The 21,687-nt window shown below is 43.3% G+C and overlaps 1 protein-coding gene and 1 non-coding gene across 3 annotated transcripts in view; both read right to left on the bottom strand.

Annotated features, from left to right (window-relative positions):
* Positions 1-21,687, bottom strand: part of HOOK3 (hook microtubule tethering protein 3) — a 137,302-nt gene that overhangs the window by 55,299 nt on the left and 60,316 nt on the right. For both annotated transcript variants that reach the window (XM_064370005.1, XM_012476023.3), the window contains exons 9-11: positions 15,342-15,505; positions 13,169-13,309; positions 11,522-11,723 (exon numbers count right to left, since the gene is read on the bottom strand). In XM_064370005.1, coding sequence (XP_064226075.1) covers positions 11,522-11,723; positions 13,169-13,309; positions 15,342-15,505 — 507 coding nt within the window. The remainder of the gene's footprint in view (positions 1-11,521; positions 11,724-13,168; positions 13,310-15,341; positions 15,506-21,687) is intronic.
* Positions 11,360-11,500, bottom strand: LOC135271916 (U4 spliceosomal RNA). The gene has a single exon (XR_010340035.1). It is a non-coding gene; the product is annotated as a U4 spliceosomal RNA (small nuclear RNA).

Below are 21,687 nucleotides of genomic sequence, written 5' to 3'. Positions count from 1 at the left end.
CCCAGGAGTTCAAGATTGTAGTAAGCTATGATCATATCATTGCACCCCAGCCTGGAAAACAGAGTGAGATCCTGTCTTTAAAAAAAAGTAATAATGAAAGAAAAAAGGGACCCTGGGAGTTTGTAACCACAGGCTGTTAATAACACATGGACTTATGTTTGAATTTTTACTACTTGCATTGTTTGGGAAAACCTAAGCCAAGCAATTAGAGGGGTATTAGTTGGTAATGCTGTGGAAAATCTGTAATAAACAAACACACATATTGACTGCGGAAACAAAATCTGAACCCCAGAATTCCCCCCAAGGTAAAGATGAGCTAATGAAAGAGCAAAATCCCAAAGTATAAAGGCTATAAAGAAATACGCCACAATGAACAAGGCTGTGGAAAACATTAACAACAATAACAACCAAAAAATAATAGAATAAGATCTCCAAAGATTTCATATTGTAATTATCAGATACAAAATATACATACTTAAAAATACAAAGAGGAGATCTAAATTGAAAATGGAGTAAGAGGCCAGTCGCGGTAGCTCAGCTTGTAATCCTAACACTTTGGGAGGCCGAGGAGGGGAGATTGCTTGAGCTCAGAAGTTCAAGATCAACCTGGGGGCAACATGTTGAAACCCTGTATCTACAAAAATACAAAAAATAAGCTGGGCAAGGTGGCACACTCCATTAATCCCAGCTACTCACGAGACTGTGGCAGGAGAATTGCTTGAACCCAGGAGGCTGAGGTTGCAGTGAGCTGAGGTTATGCCAGTGCACTCCAACATGAGCCACAGAGCAAGACACTGTCTCAAAAAATAAATAAATAGGCCAGCTGCAGTGGCTCACACCTATAGTCCCAGCACGTTGGGAGGCCGAGGCAGGCGGATCATGAGGTCAGGAGTTTGCAACCAGTCTGACCAACATGGTGAAACCCCGTCTCTACTAAAAATACAAAAATTAGCTGGGCGTGGTGGCATGCGCCCGTATTTCCAGCTACTCAGAAGGCTGAGGCAGGAGAATCGCTTGAACCTGGGAGGCTGAAGTTGCAGTGAGCTGAGATCGCGCCACTGCACTCCAGCCTGGGCAAGAGAGTGAGCCTCCATCTCTAAATAAATAAATAAATAAATATCAAAAAGAAGTCAGCCGGGTACAGTGGCTCATGTATATAATCCCAGTACTTTGAAAGGCCAACCCAGGCAAATCACGAAGTCAGGAGTTCAAGACCATTCTGGCCAATATGGTGAAACCACCTCTACAAAAAATGCAAAAATTAGCCGGGCGTGCTGGCACGCGTCTGTAGTCCCAGCTACTCAGGAGGCTGAGGCAGAAGAATCGCTTGAATCCAGGAGGTAGAGGTTGCAATGAGCTGAGATCACGCCACTGCACTCCAGCCTGGGTGACAGAGTGACTGTCTATAAATAAATAAAGCATATTAAGCATTAAATCAGAAACAGGTAGAGAGAATTAGTGTATCATGTAGTTTCACTACAATATCTCTAGGTATAGATTTCTCTTTTTTTTTTTTTTTGAGATGGAGTCTCACTCTTGTTGCCCAGGCTGAATGGAGTGCATTGGTGTGGTCTCGGCTCACTGCAACCTGTCTTCTCAGTTCAAACAATTCTCCTGCCTCAGCCTCTCGAGTAGCTGGGATTACAGGCACTTGTCACCACACCTGGCTAATTTCTGTATTTTTAGTAGAGATGGGTTTTCACCATGTTGGCCAAGCTGGTCTTGAACTCCTGACCTCAGGTGATCCGCCTGTCTCAGCCTCCCAAAGTGCTGGGATTACACAAGTGAGCCATCACACCTGGCCAATTTATTTTTAATTCTAAATCTGATATCCCTTCATTAGTTCTGAAAAATGTTCAGCCATTTATTCCTTCAAATAATGTCTTTCTTCAATTTTGTTCTCTCCTCTGGAACTCTAATCAGATTATGTATCATATTAAAATTTATATTCTATACATTTTAATATTATGTATAGTTTATCTGGCCTATATTTATTCTTTTTTTTTTTTTTGAGATGGAGTTTCGCTTTTGTTGCTCAGGCTGGAGTGCAGTGGCATGATCTTGGCTCACTGCAACCTTCACCTCCCAGATTAAAGCAATTCTCCTGCCTCAGCCTCCCAAGTAGCTGGCATTACAAGTGCATGCCACAACTCCCAGCTAATTTTTTATATTTAGTAGAGATGAGGTTTCACCACGTTGGTCAGGCTGGTCTCGAACTCCTGACCTCAGGTGATCCACCCGCTTCAGCCTCCCAAAGTGCTGAAATTAGAAGCATGAAACCCCATCTCTACTAAAAAGGCAAAAATTAGCTGAGCATGGTAGCACATGCCTGCAGCTGCAGCTACTCAGGAAGCTGAAGCAAGAGAATCGCTTGAACATGGGAGGTGGAAGTTGAAGTAAGCCAAGATCGCACCACTGTACTCCAGCCTGGGGACAGAGGGAGACACTATCTCAAAAACAGCAACAACAACAACAACAACAACAACAACAACAACATATAGCAATCTTAGTAACATACAGGCAAAACAAAACATTCTGTATATAATCAACAAGGAATGCTTTCCCACCATTATTGTTTTTTACTCCAAGTTGTATTGAAGGCCAGGTATGCTAATTAAAAAGATAAAAAGGATATGGAGTAGGAAGAAAGAGAAATTGGGCCAGGTGCAGTGGCTCACACCTACAATCCCAGCACTGTGGGAGGCTGATCATGAGGTCAGGAGTTCAAGACCAGCCTGGCCAATATGGTGAAACCCATCTCTACAAAAAATACAAAACTGGCCAGGTGCAGTGGCTCATGCCTCTAATCCCAGAACTTTGGGAGGCTGAGGCTGGTGGATCATTGTAAGGCCAGTTCCCTTGCCAGGAGCACGGACGCACACACCCCACTCCCCTACCCCCGCCGGGAGCTCGGATGCTCCCCTCTCCCTCGCCAGGAGCTTGTGCACACCCCGCCCCCTCGCCGGGAGCTCGGACACACCCCCCTTCCCTCGCTGGGAGCTCAGATGCATACACACCCCCACCACCGGGAGCCCGGAAAAAAAAAAGCCCCGCCAGGACCTACCCAATAGCATTTTGTCTCATCCGGGCCCCACTCCCTGCCTGCCATTTTGTCCCATCCGGGCCCCATCCACCTTGGGCACAACCAATCAAACACCTCCACTCCCTATAAAACCCCACGTCTGAGAGGAGTCCACGCAACTTCTCTGGCCCCTCCTGTCGGACCGCAGAACTTGTCCAGGAGCCTGAATAAATTCCTTCGCATTGGATCTTCTTGTACTGGCCTCAGTTTCTTCCCTTTTAAACTCAGCAAGAACAAACCTTACATATGGTGTCAAAACCCGGGAGGAGTTGTAAGACCCCTCCTGGGGGAAACTGACTCCTCCACACAAAGCCGGACCGGGGAGCTGCCGTTTCATCACAAGGTAAGACTTCTGTTGCCCACCACCCCACAGTCGGGGAGTCCCTGTCGGAAATCACTATAGCATCAGGGATTCCTGTTGGGAGTCCAGGACTCGAGTCCGGGACTCCGGCCGTGGGTTGTCCGGGACTCCGGCTGCCTGCCGTGGGTCCAGGGCCCCGGCTTAGGACCTGAGTGTAAGAGAAGACGTCCCTACACCCTTGTTCTCTCCCCATGAGGGGTTTTTTAGGGTCAGGAATTTGAGGGAGACGTCCCCACTTTCCTGAACCCTCACCAGTGACTGAGGTGTGGGTACTCAGAAGCCCCGTTTAAGCAGCCCTGCCTCACGGCAGAGACAAACCCCCGGCTTACGCCACCAAAATTCGTATTTTGAACCAGCCTATTGGCACAAAGGCTCCCGTTATTTAAGAAATTGTATTTACAGTTTTTCTCTCTGACTTCTCACACCTAAGATGGAAGCCGTACCCCGCCCTTAAGATGGCGGCCGCTTTCTACTTTTAACTCTATCCTTCTCTCTCTCTTCCTAATTCCGATGCGAGTGAGTGAGTGAGTGAGTTTATGTGTAGTCCCACGGCCTAACAGCTACAGGGCTTGTGTGGGCCTCTACCTGCGGTTCCACGGGGATGTCATAAGGCATAACGGTGATTCACCTCTGGACTGAAAAGTTCTGCGGTGACCAGGCCCGGGGGTTATACGGGTACACCTTAGCCAAGACGCCCCTGAAACATCCCTTTGGGGACATGGCTGGGAAGGCATCAGACTGGTCTCCCATTTGGGGGGCACCCACCCTTTGTCCGTCAGTCTTGTATGTGGTACTGTATTTATTGTAACCTCTAATTTTGCCATGTGGCAGACAGTCCTAACCCTTTTTGTTTTTCTCTGTGTTTATTGTACCCTCTAATTTAGCCATGTGGCAGATAGCCCTAGCCATGTCGTTTTTTGTTTTCTTCCTGATTATAATCATTGTAAACATGCAGGCTTTCTGGTATCTTCATTCCTGCCCCACCCTCTGTTCCTCTTGCCCCACTGCCCAGGTGCTCCCAGCCAAAGAAACTTCCTCTTCGCCCTTAGCCCCTCCACCCTCCTCCTCTTCCTTTTCCAACCCCAATGCGCCTGAGGAACTCTCCTTTCCACTGGCCCGACCCAATAATCCTCCGCCCTATGACAGACCTCGACCCCCCTCAGCTCCTCCACCTCCTAATTACAACCTAGCCTCTCCTGTTAGTGGTCACACCCACTCGCACTGTGCTCCCAACGACGAAGCCTCCCTCCTTTGTCCCCTCAGCGAGGTGGCCGGAGCAGAGGGCATTGTCCGAGTGCACGTCCCCTTCTTCCTCTCTGATCTATCGGCTATCGAAAAACGCCTAGGGTCTTTCTCCACCAATCCTACTGCTTACACCAAAGAATTATGCTATCTTACTCAGGCATATGACCTAACCTGGCATGACATGTATGTAATCCTGTCTTCCACCCTCACTCCAGACGAGCGTGACTGGATCTTTACAGCAGCCCGGGCACACCCCGATCAGGTACACCTGACAACCAGATGCCGGTAGGCGCAGCAGCGGTCCCCGAGGCCAACCCTAATTGGGACTATCAGGACGGTCGAGATGGCTGCCGCTGCCGAGACCAGATGATACAGTGCCTCTTAGCGGGCATGCAAAGCGCAGCCCAGAAGGTAGTTAATTATGACAGGTTGAGGGAAATAACTCAGGGACCTGATGAAAACCCAACCACCTTCCTTGATAGATTAACTAATGCTATGATCCTCCATACATGGCTGGACCCAGCCTCCTTAGCAGGAGCTACAGTCCTAGCCACCCACTTCATTTCCCAGTTGGCGGCTGATACAAGGAGAAAACTTAAAGCCGAGGAGGGCTCCCAAACTCCCATACGTGACCTGGTAAACATGGCATTTAAAGTTTTAACGGCCAAGAGGATAAGGCTGAGGCCACCCGACAGGCCCATTTACGGCAGAAGGTAGGCCTCCAAACATGAGCTCTTGTAGCAGCCCTGAGGCCGGCAGCCCACTGAACATCCGGTGGGGGAGGTCCATTGAAATCCTTCCAAAAGGCTCCAAGGGCCCGGCCCAGGCCTTGTTTCAGATGTGGTCAAGAGGGACACTGGCCTGTCCTCGTCCACCTCCTGGACCCTGCCCAAACTGCAAGCAGACTGGACACTGGAAGGTTGATTGCCCGGACCACAGGCCCACTCCCCGCACCTCTATGTGAGGAGCAGGCTGGTCCACAGGAAGCAATCCCTTTGTCTGAATTTCTCAGCCTTCTGGATGACTGATGCAGTCCGGACTCGAGGACCCCCATCACCCTTGCCGAGCCCAGGGTAACACTGCAGGTAGCAGTTAAGTCTATTTATTCCTTCCTACTCAGGGCCTAGCATACCTTCCCAGGTCTCAGTCCTTCTTTACCATTCCCCTACACTCTGAGTCTTACTTTCTCTTTAAAAATCCTTCAGTCAGCCTTCATCCCACTTCTCTACTCAACTCAGCTACTTTGTTTCCTCTTCCATCCCATTCCTCCTCCCCAGCCCATTCCTGTCCTAAATACATTTCTTACACCTCGGGAGGGCCTGTCTAACCTTCCTCACTCTAGCCCAGACCTTACCTTTTATATAAATGGGAGTTCAATAGTTACAGCCGAGGGGCAACGAGAAGCAGCCTATGCAGTAGCCACAGATTCAGCCATCCTCGAGGCACATCACCTCCCCAATGGACCTACAGAATGAGGCCACCTTAACTAACCAACTCAGGCCCTCTAGATGAAGGTGACTGTTAATAATGGTGGTGGTAATGAAAGTGGTAATGATAATGAAGGTATAATGAAGGTGATGAAGGCGATGATGAAGGCAATGATGAAGGTAATGGTAGTATGTTGTAAGTGATAATGGAGGTGATAAGGAAGATGGTAATGGTAGTGATGGTAAAGGTGGTAGTATGTGGTGGTATGAAGGTAGTGATGAAAGTAATGAAGGTAATGATGAAGATGATGGTAGTAGTTAATAATGGAGGTGATGGTGATGATGGTAAAAGTGGTGATAATCATAATGAAGGTCATGGCAATGGTGATAATGAAGAAAATAGTAATCATAATGAAGGTTAAGGTAATGGTAATGATGGTAATGGTGGTAATGGTAAAGGTGATGATGCTGAAGGTGGTGATGATAAAGGTTGTAGTAATAACAGTGGTAATGATAAGGGTGATAATGAAGGTCGCTAGTCGAATCCATAAACTTCACTAATTGCTTTTATGTGCCTCCCTTAACAAACCCCCCTTAGCCGCAGTTCCCCTCTGGACCGGGTTCAACCTGTCACAATCATCTACGGGACCTGACACCATCCTAACGGGTATCCCGCTGTTCAAGGTACACTCCCAAGATCTCTTTCTCTGCTACGGAACGACTAACAGCTCCAGCTGCAACACAACTGTAAAAGTAAGATCCACCCACTATGCACCTCCGGGACGATATTTTTGGTGTAATGGGACCCTAACCAAGGTTATAAGTGCCTCTCTCCCCTCTCCCTGTGTGCCCGTTACTCTAGTCTCGCGGTTGGAGGTATATGGGCAAGCTGAGCTCCTATCTCTCCTTACGCTTCCCTCTGCTCCCCGAAACAAACGAGCAGTCCGTTTTCCTCCCAATAGTTGTTGGTCTCTCTCTAGCATCCTCTCTAGCAGCAGCTGGACTCGGGAGTAGTGCCCTAGGGTAGTGTCACTTCAGCCGCCCAACTGGAAGACAAGCTCCGTGTGGCTGCTGAAGCGTCAGCCGCCTCTCTGGCCTCCCTCCAGCAACAAACCACATCACTGGCCCAGGTTCCTACAAGCTCGTATGCGAGAAATTAGACGAGTGGCTGTTAACCAAATGCTGCTTCATCCCTTCATCCAATTCTCAGCTGAGGCACCAGCCAACTGACCTGTCCCCCTTACTCCGCCTCTGTTCAGCAGGAAGTAGTCAGGAAGAGTGGCGCCCTCTATCTATCACCAAAAGGTCGGAATGTAAGGCCAGTTGCCTTGCCGGGAGCATGGACACACACACCCCCTACCCCGCCAGGAGCTCGGACGCTCCCCTCTCCCTCGCTGGGAGCTCGCGCACACCCTCCCCTCACCGGGAGCTCGGACACCCGCCCCCCCCTCGCCGGGAGCTCGGACGCACACACCACCCCCCCCTCACTGGGAGCCCGGAAAAAAAAAAAGCCCTGCCAGGACCTACCCAATAGCATTTTGTACCATCCGGGCCCCACTCCCTGCCTGCCATTTTGTTCCATCTGGGTCCCACTCCCTACCATTTTGTCCCATCCGGGCCCCACTCCCTGCCCGCCATTTTGTCCCATCCGGGCCCCATCCACCTTGGGCACAACCAATCAAACACCTCCACTCCCTATAAAACCCCACGTCTGAGAGGAGTCCGTGCGACTTCTCCGGCCCCTCCTGTCAGACCGCAGAACCTCACTTGGGAGCCTGAATAAACCCTTCGCATTGGATCTTCCTGTGCTGGCCTCAGTTTCTTCCGTTTTAAACTCGGCAAGAACAAACCTTACAATCATGAGGTCAAGAGTTCAAGACCTGCCTGGCCAATATGGTGAAACCCTGTCTCTATTAAAATACAAAAATTAGCCAGGTGTGGTGGGACGCATCTGTAGTCCCAGCTACTTGGGAGGCCAAGGCAAGAGAATCACTTGAACCTGGGAGGTGGAGGTTGCCGTGAGCCAAGACTGCACCACTGCACTTCAGCCTGGGCTACAGAGCAAGACTCTGTCTCAAAAAAAAAAAAAAAAAAAAAAATTAGCTGGGTGTGGTGACATACACTTGTGATTCTGGCTACCTGTGAGGCTGAGGTGGGAGAATCACTTAAGCCTGGGGAGACTGAGGCTGCAGTGAGCCATGACTGCACCACTGCACTCTTGTCAAGGTGACAGAGTGAAACCCTGTCTTGGAAAAAAAAAAAAAGAAGAAACAAACTGCTTTTATTTGTTTACTATATCCCTCTGACAAGAGAAATCTACAGACATTATCAGAAGTAATATGAGAATTTGGCAAGGTTGCAGAATCAACATTTAACAGTTAATTTCATTCATATAAGTTAGCAATAAAGTGAAAATGGTATTTTTATCTAACTGCATTTAAAAAACAACCCAAAACACAAAGTACCTAAGAGTAAGAATAATGAAATATGCACAAAATCTTTAGAAGAACATTATAAAACTTAACTCAAAAGAAATGGAAGACCATAGAAAGGCATCATGTTGAGACAGGAACAACTCTCCCCAAATTGATCAACAGAGTCAATGTAATTCCAATTCCCAAGAGTTTGGAGTTTAAAGGAAAAGCAAAGGGCTGAGAATAGACAATTTTGAAAAAGGACAAAGTATGAGAGTCTGCACTACCACCTATCAAAATTGCTAAAAATTAGTAAAACATGAGTGTGGTATTGGTGTAGGAACAGATAAGTATACTAACGAAACATAAGAAAGTGTCCAGAAATAAATCCATACGTGACATGGACACTTTAGATATACAAGGTAGAATTGCAGGTCATTGTGGAAGAATGGACTGTTAATTAATGGCAGTAGGTTGACTGGTTATCCACACAGACAAAGAGTATCAAAGGGATCCCTACCTTACACCCCACATAAAAATTAATTCCAAGTGGGTTAAAGACCTAAATGTGCAAAACAAACTTTAAAGCTTTGTAAAGAAAACAGAGATTAGACTTATATCCTTATTTAGGAAATAATTTCTTAAACAAAACATAACAACTACAAATCATTTTTAAAAAGTACTTGAAGTTCATTACACTGAAATTATCAACCTCAAAAAAATAAAAGGACAGGTCATAGATCCACAGAAGATTAAATAAAAATATGTGTAAGTGATAAAGAATATCTAGAACATATAAACAACTCTTAGAAATCAGTAAAAAAAAAAAAAGATTCAATTTTTTAAATAGGTAAAAGATTAAGAAATTTACAAAAGAAATATAGTCAGTAAATATATTTGTAATCAGGGTAACACAAAGCATAATTAAAAGGAGTCACTATTTTACACTCATCTAATTGGCAAATTTTACTTATTTTTTCTTTACTCAAGACAAAGTCTTGCATGTCTCGTGTTGCCAGCAAAGTTACATGTGGCACAAAAGCAAAGCTGGAGTGCAGTGGTGCAATCATAGCTCACTGTAGCCTCTGAGACCTAGGCTCAAGCAATCCTTCAACCTCAGCCTCCTGAGTAGCTGGGACCACAGGTTCATGCCACCATGCCCAGATAACTTAAAATTGGTTTTAGAGATCAGATCTTGCTATGTTTCCCAGGCTGGTCTGGAACTCCTGGGCTCAAGTCATTCTTCTGCCTCAGCCTCCCAAAGTGTTGGAATTACAGGCATGAGATACTATGCCAGGCCAGCAAAATTTAAAGTTTGCCAATACTGTGTGTTGGTGATAACGTGGAGCAACAGGAATATAAACTGCTCGTTGGTAACACAATCACGTTAAGGAACAATCTGCTAATATCTAACTACATTGAAGATACTCTTAGACAGAAATTCCATCAAGTTGTAAAACCTTCACACATGTACAGGAGAAGCTCTGTACAATAATATCTAACTACATTGAAGATACTTTTAGAAATTCCATCAAGTTGTAAAACCTTCACACATGTATAGGAGAGGACCTGTACAATACTATTTATATGGCATTTCTTTTTTTTTATTTTTGAGACAGAGTCTTGCTCTGTTGCTTAGGCTATTGTGCAGTGGCACAACCCTGGCTCACTGCAACCTCTGCCTCCCAGGTTCAAGCAATTCTCCTGCCTCAGTCTCCCAAGTAGCTGGGACTACAGGTGCCTGCCACCATGCCCACCTAATTTTTTGTATTTTTAGTAGAGACGGGGTTTCACCTTGTTAGCCAGGATGGTCTTGATATCCTGACCTCGTGAATTGCCCGCCTCGGCCTCCCAAAGTGCTGGGATTACAGGCATGAGCCACTGTGCCCGGCCGGCATTTCTTTTAATGCAGAAAAAGAGCTAAAACATCCTGTATGTCTCTTAACAGGAAAATGGATAAATCTTGGTACAGAGACTCACTGGGATACTATACAGCAGCAGAAATGAATGTTATAAAGCTACATCTATTATAATAAACAAATCTCACTGAGCAAAAGAAAGAAAATTATGGAAGAGTGTTTTCACCGTATCACTTATATAAAGTTTTGGAACATGTCAAAATGCTATAAATTCTTAGCGATAAATATATATATGTAGCAAAAGTATAGAGAGATGAATGGGAATGCAAACTGCAGCATGGAGGCTGCCTGTAATGAAGGGAAGAGCATGTTTTATTCAAGCATGAATATTTATTGAACTATGCTTTTACATTTATGTATTTCTTAAGTATTACACAATAAATTAATAAATAAAAATAAGTTAAAAAAAAAAAAAAAACACCTGCTATAGAGAGTTTAAAGCCCTTTAAATACAGGATAAATAAAAATAAATACAATAGGCTGGGCATGGTGGCTCACACCTGTAATCCTAGAACTTTGGAAGGCCAAAGTGGGTGGATCAGTTGAGCTCAGGAGTTCGAGACCAGCCTGGGCAACACTGTGAAACACCGTCAATACCAAAATACAAAAAAGTAGCCAGGTGTGACAGCATGCACCTGTAGACCCAGCTACTAGGGAGGCTGAGGCAGTAGAATTGCTTGAACCCAGGAGGTGGAGGTTGCAGTGAGCTGAGATCATACCACTGCACTCCAAGCTGAGTGACAGAGTTAGACTCTGTCTTCTAAATAAATAAATACAATAAAGAAAAGGTAAAAAACAGAATACCATGAAAACAAGGCAGTAATTTTTGTAAGCTACATGTTATAATGAAGAGTTTGCCTGAAACCATCACCAAGATGCTGTGTTTCTGTTTTTTTTTTTTTTTCATTCAGTCTCCAGGGAGACTGTCAAAAATTGCCAATGCCGACTATATTTCAAGTCGTCATGGCGGGGTATTGGGAAAAGTTTTCAATTAGCAATAATCATGCCTCGGATAAACCTCATTGGCTACGATACTGCCACTGTGCAAAGCTAAGACGCAATGTTTCTTTTACCTGTCTCTTGTAGGTTTCAAGTTGACTTCGCGCTGCGTTGGCCTTTCTTAACTCTTCCTCTAGACTGACAGTGTTCTGCATATACATGGTATTCTTTTCTTCTAAGAGTTTAACCTGCCGCCTTAAATCACCAAGATCTTCTAGCTTCTTTTTATAGGATTCTACTTGACCTTCTAGTTTAGATACTTTATCAGAAGAATGTCTAGAATTAGATGGGAAATTTAAAAATCAGAAATACATCCACACTTGTAAAGTTGTTTCAGTGTTAAAACAAGAGGGATAGCCGGAAGGGGAGAGCAGAAAACACACATCTAATGAAATTATAAGACAAAAGTGATTCCAGGTTAATGCTCTGCACAGGTTAAAAAATATGACCTAAAATACAACTAAATGTGTAATGGAGAGTAATAATTTAAGAAAACCAAGCAGGAGAGGGAATCCAGCAGAGTCACATGTGGCACAAAAGAAAAGTAAGTTTTACAGTGTCCAAATAATTTGGCAATTATCAGTGACCACCAGAATGGCAGGTTCAGTGGGGCAGTGCAGGCAGACAGTGGGGTTGAGGGGAGAATATAAATTTTACCTTATGTAATCTAAGTTTGGTTCTGGAGGGAAGGAGAGAGAAATAACTCCCTCTGTTTTTAAGAGTAAAGAGACCTAAATGTGTGTGTACACGTGTACAAAGGAGAGCGATCCAAATGGCAAAAGAAATGAGGATTGATGTAACACAGTCCCTGCGTAGGCAAGAAGGGTGGAGGTCCAGAGCACTGAAGAAGGAATTAGCCCTGAACAGGGGGAGGAATAACAGGTCTGCACTCTCTAAGCAAAAAAAGAAAGGATGGGCGGGAATGCAGGGAAGTTTAGTGGTGCAGGAGACAAAAGACATGGAGAGTTCAGCAGTTCATGGCCTCTTTCTTCCCTGCTACAGGAGACAAGGACATCTATTGAGACTAAGGCATGCGAGGTGTGCAGGGAAAGCAGCCAGGGGAGTAGAATCCTGAAGAATCCTAATAGCTGTGAGTGAGACAATAAGCAGGAGGAGGGCAGGCCGTTGGGAAGAACCCAGTTCAGAAGGAAGCCACCAATTGGCAGTAGCACAAAAACATCAATTATGCATTTCCCTTGTTTTTCTCAGTATTTAAGGAGCAAAAGTGGAAAAGTGTAGATGGTTGAGAAAATCAACAGAGGATACGAGATTTCACAAGTAGAGGGGTGAAAAAATGAGATGGCAGGGAGTGAGGTGCCTCATGAGAGAACTGAAGGGATGACAGCAAGGCCCAGCAAGAAAATGAGGCCTTGTGGGCGTGGTGGAAGAACAGCTCCAGAGCTGTACTAGTAAGAAGAGATGGTCAGAATTTCTGTTTTACAAACACGTATGTATCACTTAATTGCCAGACACTGTTGCAAGTGTTCACAAATATAAATTCACTCAACTCCTTATATAAACCTGAGGTAGGCATGTGTATTGTTTCCATTTTGCAGATGAGAAAATGATCATACAGAGATTGCATAAACAACAGACCCAGGATCTCTGCCTGGGTAGCCTGGCTCTTAATCTTGCCAGATGCTCAGAAACCCTAGAGTTTTTAACACCAGAGCCGAACTGTGCTGGGCAGTGAAGGTAAAGGTGAAGGTGAGGCTGTTTACCTCAGCACGTCGATCTCATCTTTCAGAGACTGAGCTTCATCTGCCAAAGTGGTCAGTTCATCATTCTGTTGCCGAAGTTCAGAGATCTCCTTTTCTAACTCTTCACAACGTATTCGATAATCATCTTTGGCTGCTTCTAGTCTGTAACCGATACAAAACAGACCAAGAAAGCACTATTTACTGCCTCCTCATCCTCCTTAGAACAGTAAAAGAAAAATATAAAGTATGAGAATAAAGCCTTTTGAATATGTTTCCCACGTTTGTGGCCATAAGCTGCCTTCTCAAGTCTTAACTATCATAAAAATGGACTCCACTATCCCAAGGCTTGGGAACGGTGACAAATGGATATTTATTTCCCTACCAGAAAGCAAGACAGCATGCAACATTTTTTCAAAATACTACAGATATAATTTATCTAAGGTTTTTTATAAATTATAAAATTAACATATATGGCCCAGCACAGTGGCTTACAGTAATAAACTCATTTTGTTAATATAAACAAATACTCTTTAAGAAAGATAACTATTTTCTGAAACAAAAAAGTGTGAAGAGTGGTACTGTTTTACATTTTTGTGATTCTATTATCTGTTTTAATAGAAGATAGCTGGGTTCTCGTATTTGTTTCTACATTCATCTGTTGGTGACATGTTGTTTTTGGCTGAAGTATACGAAGAAAATCCAGCCTTGCAGACACATAGATGGAAAAGAGAGGGTCTTGCAGATTCTCCAAAATGGTTTCAGAGGACCTCCAGGGGCCTCAACCAGTCTCTGAACTGCTGATGTGAACCACAGGGAATGGACTGTTGCTAAGGAGCCTAAGAAAAGTTTCGTACTTTTTCCTGTTAAGGCGAAAGAAGAAAAAAATCCAGAAACATTTCACTGAGGAATAACAAGGACAGTAGGTATGTTACCACACTCAGTTATTCAGCAAAGTAAAAAACTAAATGATGTTTAATTTCTCTTATTGTTTTAACCCTAGAAATCTATGGCTAGGTAAGAAACAAGTCATGATATACTTTTTTAGTAAACTGTAACAAAGCATTTTCATCGTATTCTTAAGTTTTTCAGTTTTGTGTTTCTGTCTTATCTTGCAGGACACATTTTCTCTTTTCTTCTTTTTCCTTTCACCACCCGAAGGCCAAAGGGCCCTTCTTCCTTCCTTTTGGACTTTTTTTCCCCACAGAAGATACCTGGAATACTGCTCCTTTAAATCTCACCTATCCTTTTAAATCAGCTCACCCCTTTAAACAAGTCTATCTCTATAAACACATACACACACGTGCGTGCGCGCACACACACACACACACGGAGACGTATACAGAGTTCTATTAATCTATAAATGCACCTGTCTTTTAAAAATACCTGCCTGCAACTTTTCATGATATCTGGCCCCTCCCAAAGATGTGCTTACTTTAAAATCCCTAATCTGTGGTTTGTCTATGGTCTGCTCTGACCATTACTTTTCCAAAAAAAAAGTCATTTCAGATTTTCAGTGAAATTTAATCTTTCTGGTGATCATGCCAACTCGCCTTCACGCCCCTTCATGAATGTTCTTCCTCTGTCTTTCTTGAATGTTTACTCAGTCACCTTTGTTTCCCTGTCAGGTGCAAGGCTGGTGTCTGATTTCTTTCTCCCACTCACAGTTAATCTGCAGTTGGGGCATTCTGTCTTCAAGTAATAACAAGGGTGGCACTCTGATAGAACATTTCCTAGATGTGAAGTAGTTTTGTGTTGTACGTGGAGATTCTGCAAAGATGTTTATTATGCAACCTCACTGGTCTGCAGTTTCCCAGAAGTCCTAACACTGTATTCTTTTTTTTTTTGAGACAGAGTCTTGCTCTATTGCCCAGGCTGGGGTGCAATGGCACAATCCTGACTCACTGCAATCTCCACACCCCTGGTTCAAGCAATTCTGGTGTTTCAGCCTCCCAAGTAGCTGGGATTATAGGCACCTGCCTTCACGCCTGGCTAATTTTCATATTTTTTTGTAGAGAAGAGTTTCATCATGTTAGCCAGGCTAGTTTAGAATCCCTGACCTCAGGTGATTTGCTTGCCTCAGCCTCCCAAAGGGCTGGGATTACAGGTGTGAGCCACCGTGCCCAGCCGATATATACTTAACTTTAAATGACAGCTAACAAATTTTTTAAAATCATTTTAATGAGTTGTCTTTTACCTGAATGTTTCTTCTTGGAGCTGTTCTAATTGAGTCTGGAGCTGCAAATGCCTTCTTCCTGCTGGACTGTTAGGATCTTCTATAGAATCAGATTGATTGAGTCTTTCCATTAATACCTGATTCTCTGCCAACAAACTACTTTTCTCTTCCTGCAACGCTGCAACCTGTTGGAATACAGGACAATAGCACTTATTTCCTCCAATTACACTGGCATCAAGCTCAATTGCTTATGGATTATTATTACCATTATAAATTAAAGCCTATTTTTAAAGAAGTACAATAAATCTCCACTTAAAACATTTATGTCATTTTGGAATACTGCACATACAGAGCAAGAGGTAAGAGTAACACTTCACTCATTTCATGTTTGAAAAAACAACTCACCAGAAAAATAGAGAGATGGCTAATAGGCACACAAATAAATAATCATTAGTTATCAAGAAAATGCAAATTAAAATCACAATATTATATAACTACACTCCCACTAGAATAAATAAAATTTAAAAGACTGTACCAGTGTTGGCAAAGAAACTTCTGGTGAGAATACAATGTTTCAAACACTTTGGAAAATAGTTTAGCAGCTTCTTAAAGAATTAAACATGCAACTACCACATGACTGATTTAGCCATCCTACTCCTAGGTATTTACTCAAGAGAAAAGTATATGCCCACACAAAGACTTAGGAAGAATGTTTATAGCAGCTTCATTTGTAATAGAGAAAAACTGGAAACCACCCAAACATATGCCAATAAACAAATGGATAAATGATTTGCAGTATATCCATATAGGTTGAAGATCCCAAATCCAAAAATCCAAACTCAGAAATGCTTCAAAATCTGAACGTTTCTGAGCACCCACATGACACTCAATAGAAATGCTCATCAGAGCTGTTTTAGCTTTTGGATTTTTGGATTTAGGACGTTCAACCAGTAAGTATATAATGCAAATATCCCCAAATCCAAAAACATACCCGATTTCAGATATGGAACACTCAACTTGTATTAAAGAATACTACTCAGCAATAAAAAATTTAATGATTTATAGCTACAACATAGATGATCTCAAAATAATGTAAGGAGTCAGACAAAAAAAGTCAATATATAGAGCAGAAATCCTTTTTACACACAGACAAAAAGAATCAAATTTCAAAATTTGATTATAGGCTCATGCCTATAATCCTAGCCCTTTGGGAGGCTGAGGGAGGAGGATTACTTGAGCTAGGAGTTGGAGAACAGTCTGGGCAACACAGTGAGACACTGTCTCCACAAAAAATAAAAAATTAGCTAGCTGTGGTGGTGAATGTCTGTGGTCCCCACTACTCAGGAGATTGAGGCAAGAGGATCGCTCGAGTCCAGGAGGTCGAGGCTGCAGTTAGCCATGTTCATACCACTGCACTCCATCCCAGATGACAGAGCAAGACCCTGTTTCAAAAAACAAAACAGGCCAGGTACAGTGGCTCACGCCTATAATCCCAGCACTTTGGGAGGCCAAGGTGGTAGAACTGCTTGGGGCCAGGAGTTTGAGACCAGCCTGGGTAGCACAACAAGACCCCATCTCTACCAAAAAAAAAAAAAAAAAAATTACCCAAGCCTGGTGGCACATGCCTGTGGCCCCAGCTATCTGGAAGGCTAAGGCTGTAGAATCACTTGAGCCCAGGAAGTTAACTGCAGCAAGCTGTGATCATGCCACTGCACTTCAGCCTTAATGACAGAGCATGACTCTGTCTCAAAAACCAAAATCATGATCCAGGCATGGTGGCTCACATCTGTAATCCCAGCACTTTGGGAGGCAGAGGCAGGCAGATCACTGGAGCTCAGGAGTTCAAGACCAGCCTGGGCAACATGGTGCAAGCCCAACTCTACAAAAAATCTAAAAATTAGCTGGATGTGGTGGTGTGCACTTGTAGTCTCTGCTACTCAAAGGCTGAGGTAGGAGGATTGCTTTAGCTCAGGAGGTGGAGGTTGTAGTGAGCCAAGATTGTACCACTGGACTCCAGCCTGGGTGAGAGAGTGAGACCCTGCCTCAAAAAACAAAACAAACATAAACATGATTAATTAAAAAAATAACAAAGCAAAGGGGCTTATATTGAAAAGCTATAGTTTCCCATGGAGTTTTCCCACTCTCCAGAGACTACTTTTTACTGCTCCTAATTTTATTGCTTTTGGTTGCTACTTTACACATCTAAATAATGTTATACACAATTATTTCTTGACTTATCATTAGACATTATCTAGTGACTCTCTCCTCTGACATGTTTGATTACAGCAACTTGTGCCATTCCTTCCTACCACAAATATAATCACTATTCTGACTTCCTTCACTGATCACCTCTGGAACTTTAAACTACTTACTGATTTATTTCACTCAGTCACCAACCCACTCATTAACTTACTCACCTACTACGTTCTAGGTATGGTTGCACTTTTCAAGTGCACGGGATACAGTGATGACAAAAGGAAAGTTCTTACTCATATGTTATATATTTGAAAAAATTGTAATATATAAATAAAAATAAATCACTGCACAAGAAAGTGAATTAATAAATACATGTAAAAACTAGAATAGGAAGTGCTACGTAGAGTGATATGGTTTGGATATTTATCCCTTCCAAATCTCATGTTGAAATATTGTCCCAAATGTTAGGGGTGGGGCCTGGTGGGAGGTGTCTGGATCATGGCATTGGATCACTCATGAATGGCTTGGTGCTGTCCTCATAAGTGAGTTAGTTCTTGCAAGACCTAGTTGTTTAAAAGTGTGTGGCACCTTTCCACCCCTTGCTCCTGCTCTCGCCATGTGACACAGCTGCTTCCCCTTTGCCTTCTGCCATGATTGGAAGCTTCCTGAGGCCCTCACCAGAAGCAGATGCTGGAGCCATGCTGGAAAGCCTGCAGAAATGTGAGCCAATTAAACGTCTTTTCTTTATGAATTACCCAGCCTTGGGTATTTCTTTATGGCAATACAAAAGACAGCCTACCACACAGAGGGTTAAAATAAGAAGAACAGAAACGACTGGGTGATTATTTTGGATTGCTCAACCACGGAAGGCCTTCCTGAAGAGACCTACTTTAGACCTACTTTAGTGCCTGATGCATCCAAGTGCCTAACATTTTATGACAAATCAATCAGGTGATTGTTAAGCTGAGGTTGCATGACCAGGAGCAGCCAGCCATGTAATGACTGTCTCCTTGGAGAAGTGGTTCTAGATACCACACTTGGTAAGATGAAAGCCATCATTTCCGGCTCTCCCTTTCCTTCATCACTCCTGTTGTACTTCTCAAACTCTATCACTGGCATCTTAACTTTTACAATAACGTTTCTCTATAGGACAATTCTAAACGTTGAAAACTAATAAGGTTTACATTAGAGATTACATGCTTATGACTGTGTTGCTGTTTTCTGCACAGCAAAACATGCTGTAGGGCTACCCTTTTTCTTCTCATAACCTCTCTGCAACACTGTCATTCATTTTGCAGTCTGTTCGTACCTGGCACTGTCAAACTTTCTGGTGTAAAGGACCATATTGTAAATGTTTTAGGCAAGTACTCCACTCTGTCATTGTACCATGAAAGCAGTAAATAAAGAAGCTATGAAAAATTTGTATTTGTAAAAACAGATGGCAAGCTATAGTTTGCCAATCCCCATATATAAATTTAATTTTATATTATTAAAGATATTTATATTCTGCTTATAAAAATATTATTTATTATAACAGCATTCGTATATAAATTCTAAAATATAAAATGCAATTAACAGCACTTACATTATGACTATGTAAGTATTATTTCCTAGATAACTCAACAAGTGTGATGTGATTACTTTCTTCTATATGCACCCAATGCAATGACTAACTCGAATGCCTTTCAAAGCAAAATGCTTCTTCTCTTGCAAAGTATTACGAACTCTCCGTATGCATAAGCCAGCAATAACAAGTACCAAAACATGGCCAACTATGTTTCTCATGTACGTCAGTCCACTCCCTTATCCCCCTCTTTAGTCAAAGTAAATTCCAGATAAATAATCTTACTTTTGTCTATCGTTTGTGAAAGATTTTCTTAACTTCATTTTTAATTGTTCTCTTGAATTTTTTCATTTTGACAATTCTACCTAAAAAATATATTTTAGAGACATGGTCTCAATCTGTCACCCAGGCTGGAATGTAGTGGTACAATCAGAGCTCACTGTAGCCTTGAACTACCAGGCTCAAGTGATCCTCCTGTTTCAGCCTCCTGAGTAGGTGGGACTACAAGAGTGAACTACTATATCCAGCTCAACAGTTTTATTTTTATATACTTAAGTGTTTCTTTAGCTTTGATTTTCCTTTGGTGGTTTTTTTTTTTTTTTTTTCTTTTTTTTTCAGATAGTCTTGCTCCATCATTCAGGCTAGAGTACAGTGGCATCATCTTGGCTCACTGCACTCTCCGCCTCCCGGATTCAAGCAATTCTCCTGCCTCAGCCTCCTGAGTAGCTGGGATTATAGGTGTACACCATCTATTTTTTTGTATTTTTACAAATAATTTTTGTATTTTTAGTAGAGACGGGGTTTCATCATGTTGGCCAGGCTGAACTTCTGAACTCAGGTGATTCACTCGCCTTGGTCTCCTAAAGTCCTGGGATTACAGGTGTGAGCCACCACACCCAGCCTGATTATTCCTTTTTAAAATAGCATCTTGTTCGTATTTTATAGGTGCAATATATTCATTGAGGGTATTAAATAGATTAAACAAAAATCTCTCCTATTCTCTAAAATTTCTCTACTTCCTCTAGGGCTAGTTTTCTGTTTATATTGATCCTTTTCTCTTTTGAAATGCAGGTATTCTTTATATTTAAGAATCAGTGGCCAGGCGTGGTGGCTCACGCCTGTAATCCCAACACTTTGGGAGGCCGAAGCAGGTGGATGATGAGGTCAAGAGATTGAGACCTTCCTGGCCAACATGGTGAAACCCCATCTCTACTAAAAATACAAAAATTAGCTGGGTGTGTTGGCACGCAACTATAGTCCCAGCGACTCAGAAGGCTGAGGCACAAGAATCTCCCAGGAGGCGGAGGTTGCAGTGAGCCAAGATTGCACCACTGCACTCCAGCCTGGCAACAGAGCAAAACTTGTCTCAAAAAAAAAAAAGATCAGTGAACAGCATAGGTCACAGGAAGCTCTACATTCAAGGGCTTTACTTTAGGGCTCATCCACGAGAAGCTGGCTTTTATCTAGGGAACCCAGGAAGACCAAAACAAAAAAGACCTTAAGCTGTAATACTATACTCACTCTAACCTCTCTCTCTTTTTTTTTTGAGATGGAGTCTCACTCTGTCTCCCAGGCTGGAGTGCAATGGTGTGATCTTGGCTCACTGCAACCTCCACCTCCCGGGTTCAAGTGATTCTCCTGCCTCAGCCTCCCAAGTAGCTGGGATTACAGGTGCCAGCCACTATGCCCAGCTAATTTTTCTATTTTTAGTAGAGATGGGGTTTCATCATGTTAGTCTGGCTGGTCTTGAACTCCTGATCTCAGGTGATCTGCCCACCTCGGCCTCCCAAAGTACTGGGCTTGCTTAGGGGTGTGAGCCACCGTGACCAGTCACTCACTCTAACCTCTCTATACTTGCCTTTGTTTAATCTCTTTAGAAAAGAACCCTCTAAGGCCAGGTGTGGTGGCTTAGGCCTGCAATCCTAGCACTTTGGGAAGCCGAAGTGGGTGGATCACCTGAGATCAGGAGTTCGACTAAACTAAAAGTACCGTGTCTACTAAAAGTACCAAGTTAGTTGGGCGTCGTGGCGCATGCCTGTAATCCCAGCTACTCGGGAAGCTGAGGCAGGAGAATCACTTTAACCGAGGGATGGAGGTTGCAGCGAGCCGAGATTGCACCATTGTACTTTAGCCTGGGCAACAAGAACGAAATTCTGTCTCAAAAAAAAGGAAAGAAAGAAAAAGAAAAGAACCCACTAATTTGGACCCTGGCTACAGGTCAGTCTCTATGTAGTGGGTAACACAAATGAGGGGCTTAACTATTCTATATAACACTTTTGGTCATGGCCTCACTTCAGTGTACCACCATACCTATGGTCTCTTTGGGGCTCTACTACAGAAGCAGCTCCTTCCACTACCCATAGGTGTCCCTGGCCACTACATTCTTTGCTCCTTTCAGCCATCCAGCATTTTCTAACTGCTTTCTGGCTTTTGGAGGTGGATGAAGACTGATGGTGTGTGCCGGAGGTGGCTGTGAAACCACTAATATCCTGAAATTAGTCATTGTGATTTCAGGTTATTTATACTTCAGTTATTTATATTTCAGTTATTCATACTGAAATTTGCAAACACTATAAATCAGGGCTTTAAAGAATCTCCCTCACACCT

This window comes from Aotus nancymaae, unplaced genomic scaffold (genome assembly GCF_030222135.1).
Source record: "Aotus nancymaae isolate 86718 unplaced genomic scaffold, 86718_ANA_hifiasm-v0.15.2.pri h1tg000097l, whole genome shotgun sequence".
Classification (NCBI taxonomy): domain Eukaryota; kingdom Metazoa; phylum Chordata; class Mammalia; order Primates; family Aotidae; genus Aotus; species Aotus nancymaae.
Note: the sequence above shows the minus strand (reverse complement) of the source record. Positions and strands in the feature narration are given on the sequence as shown.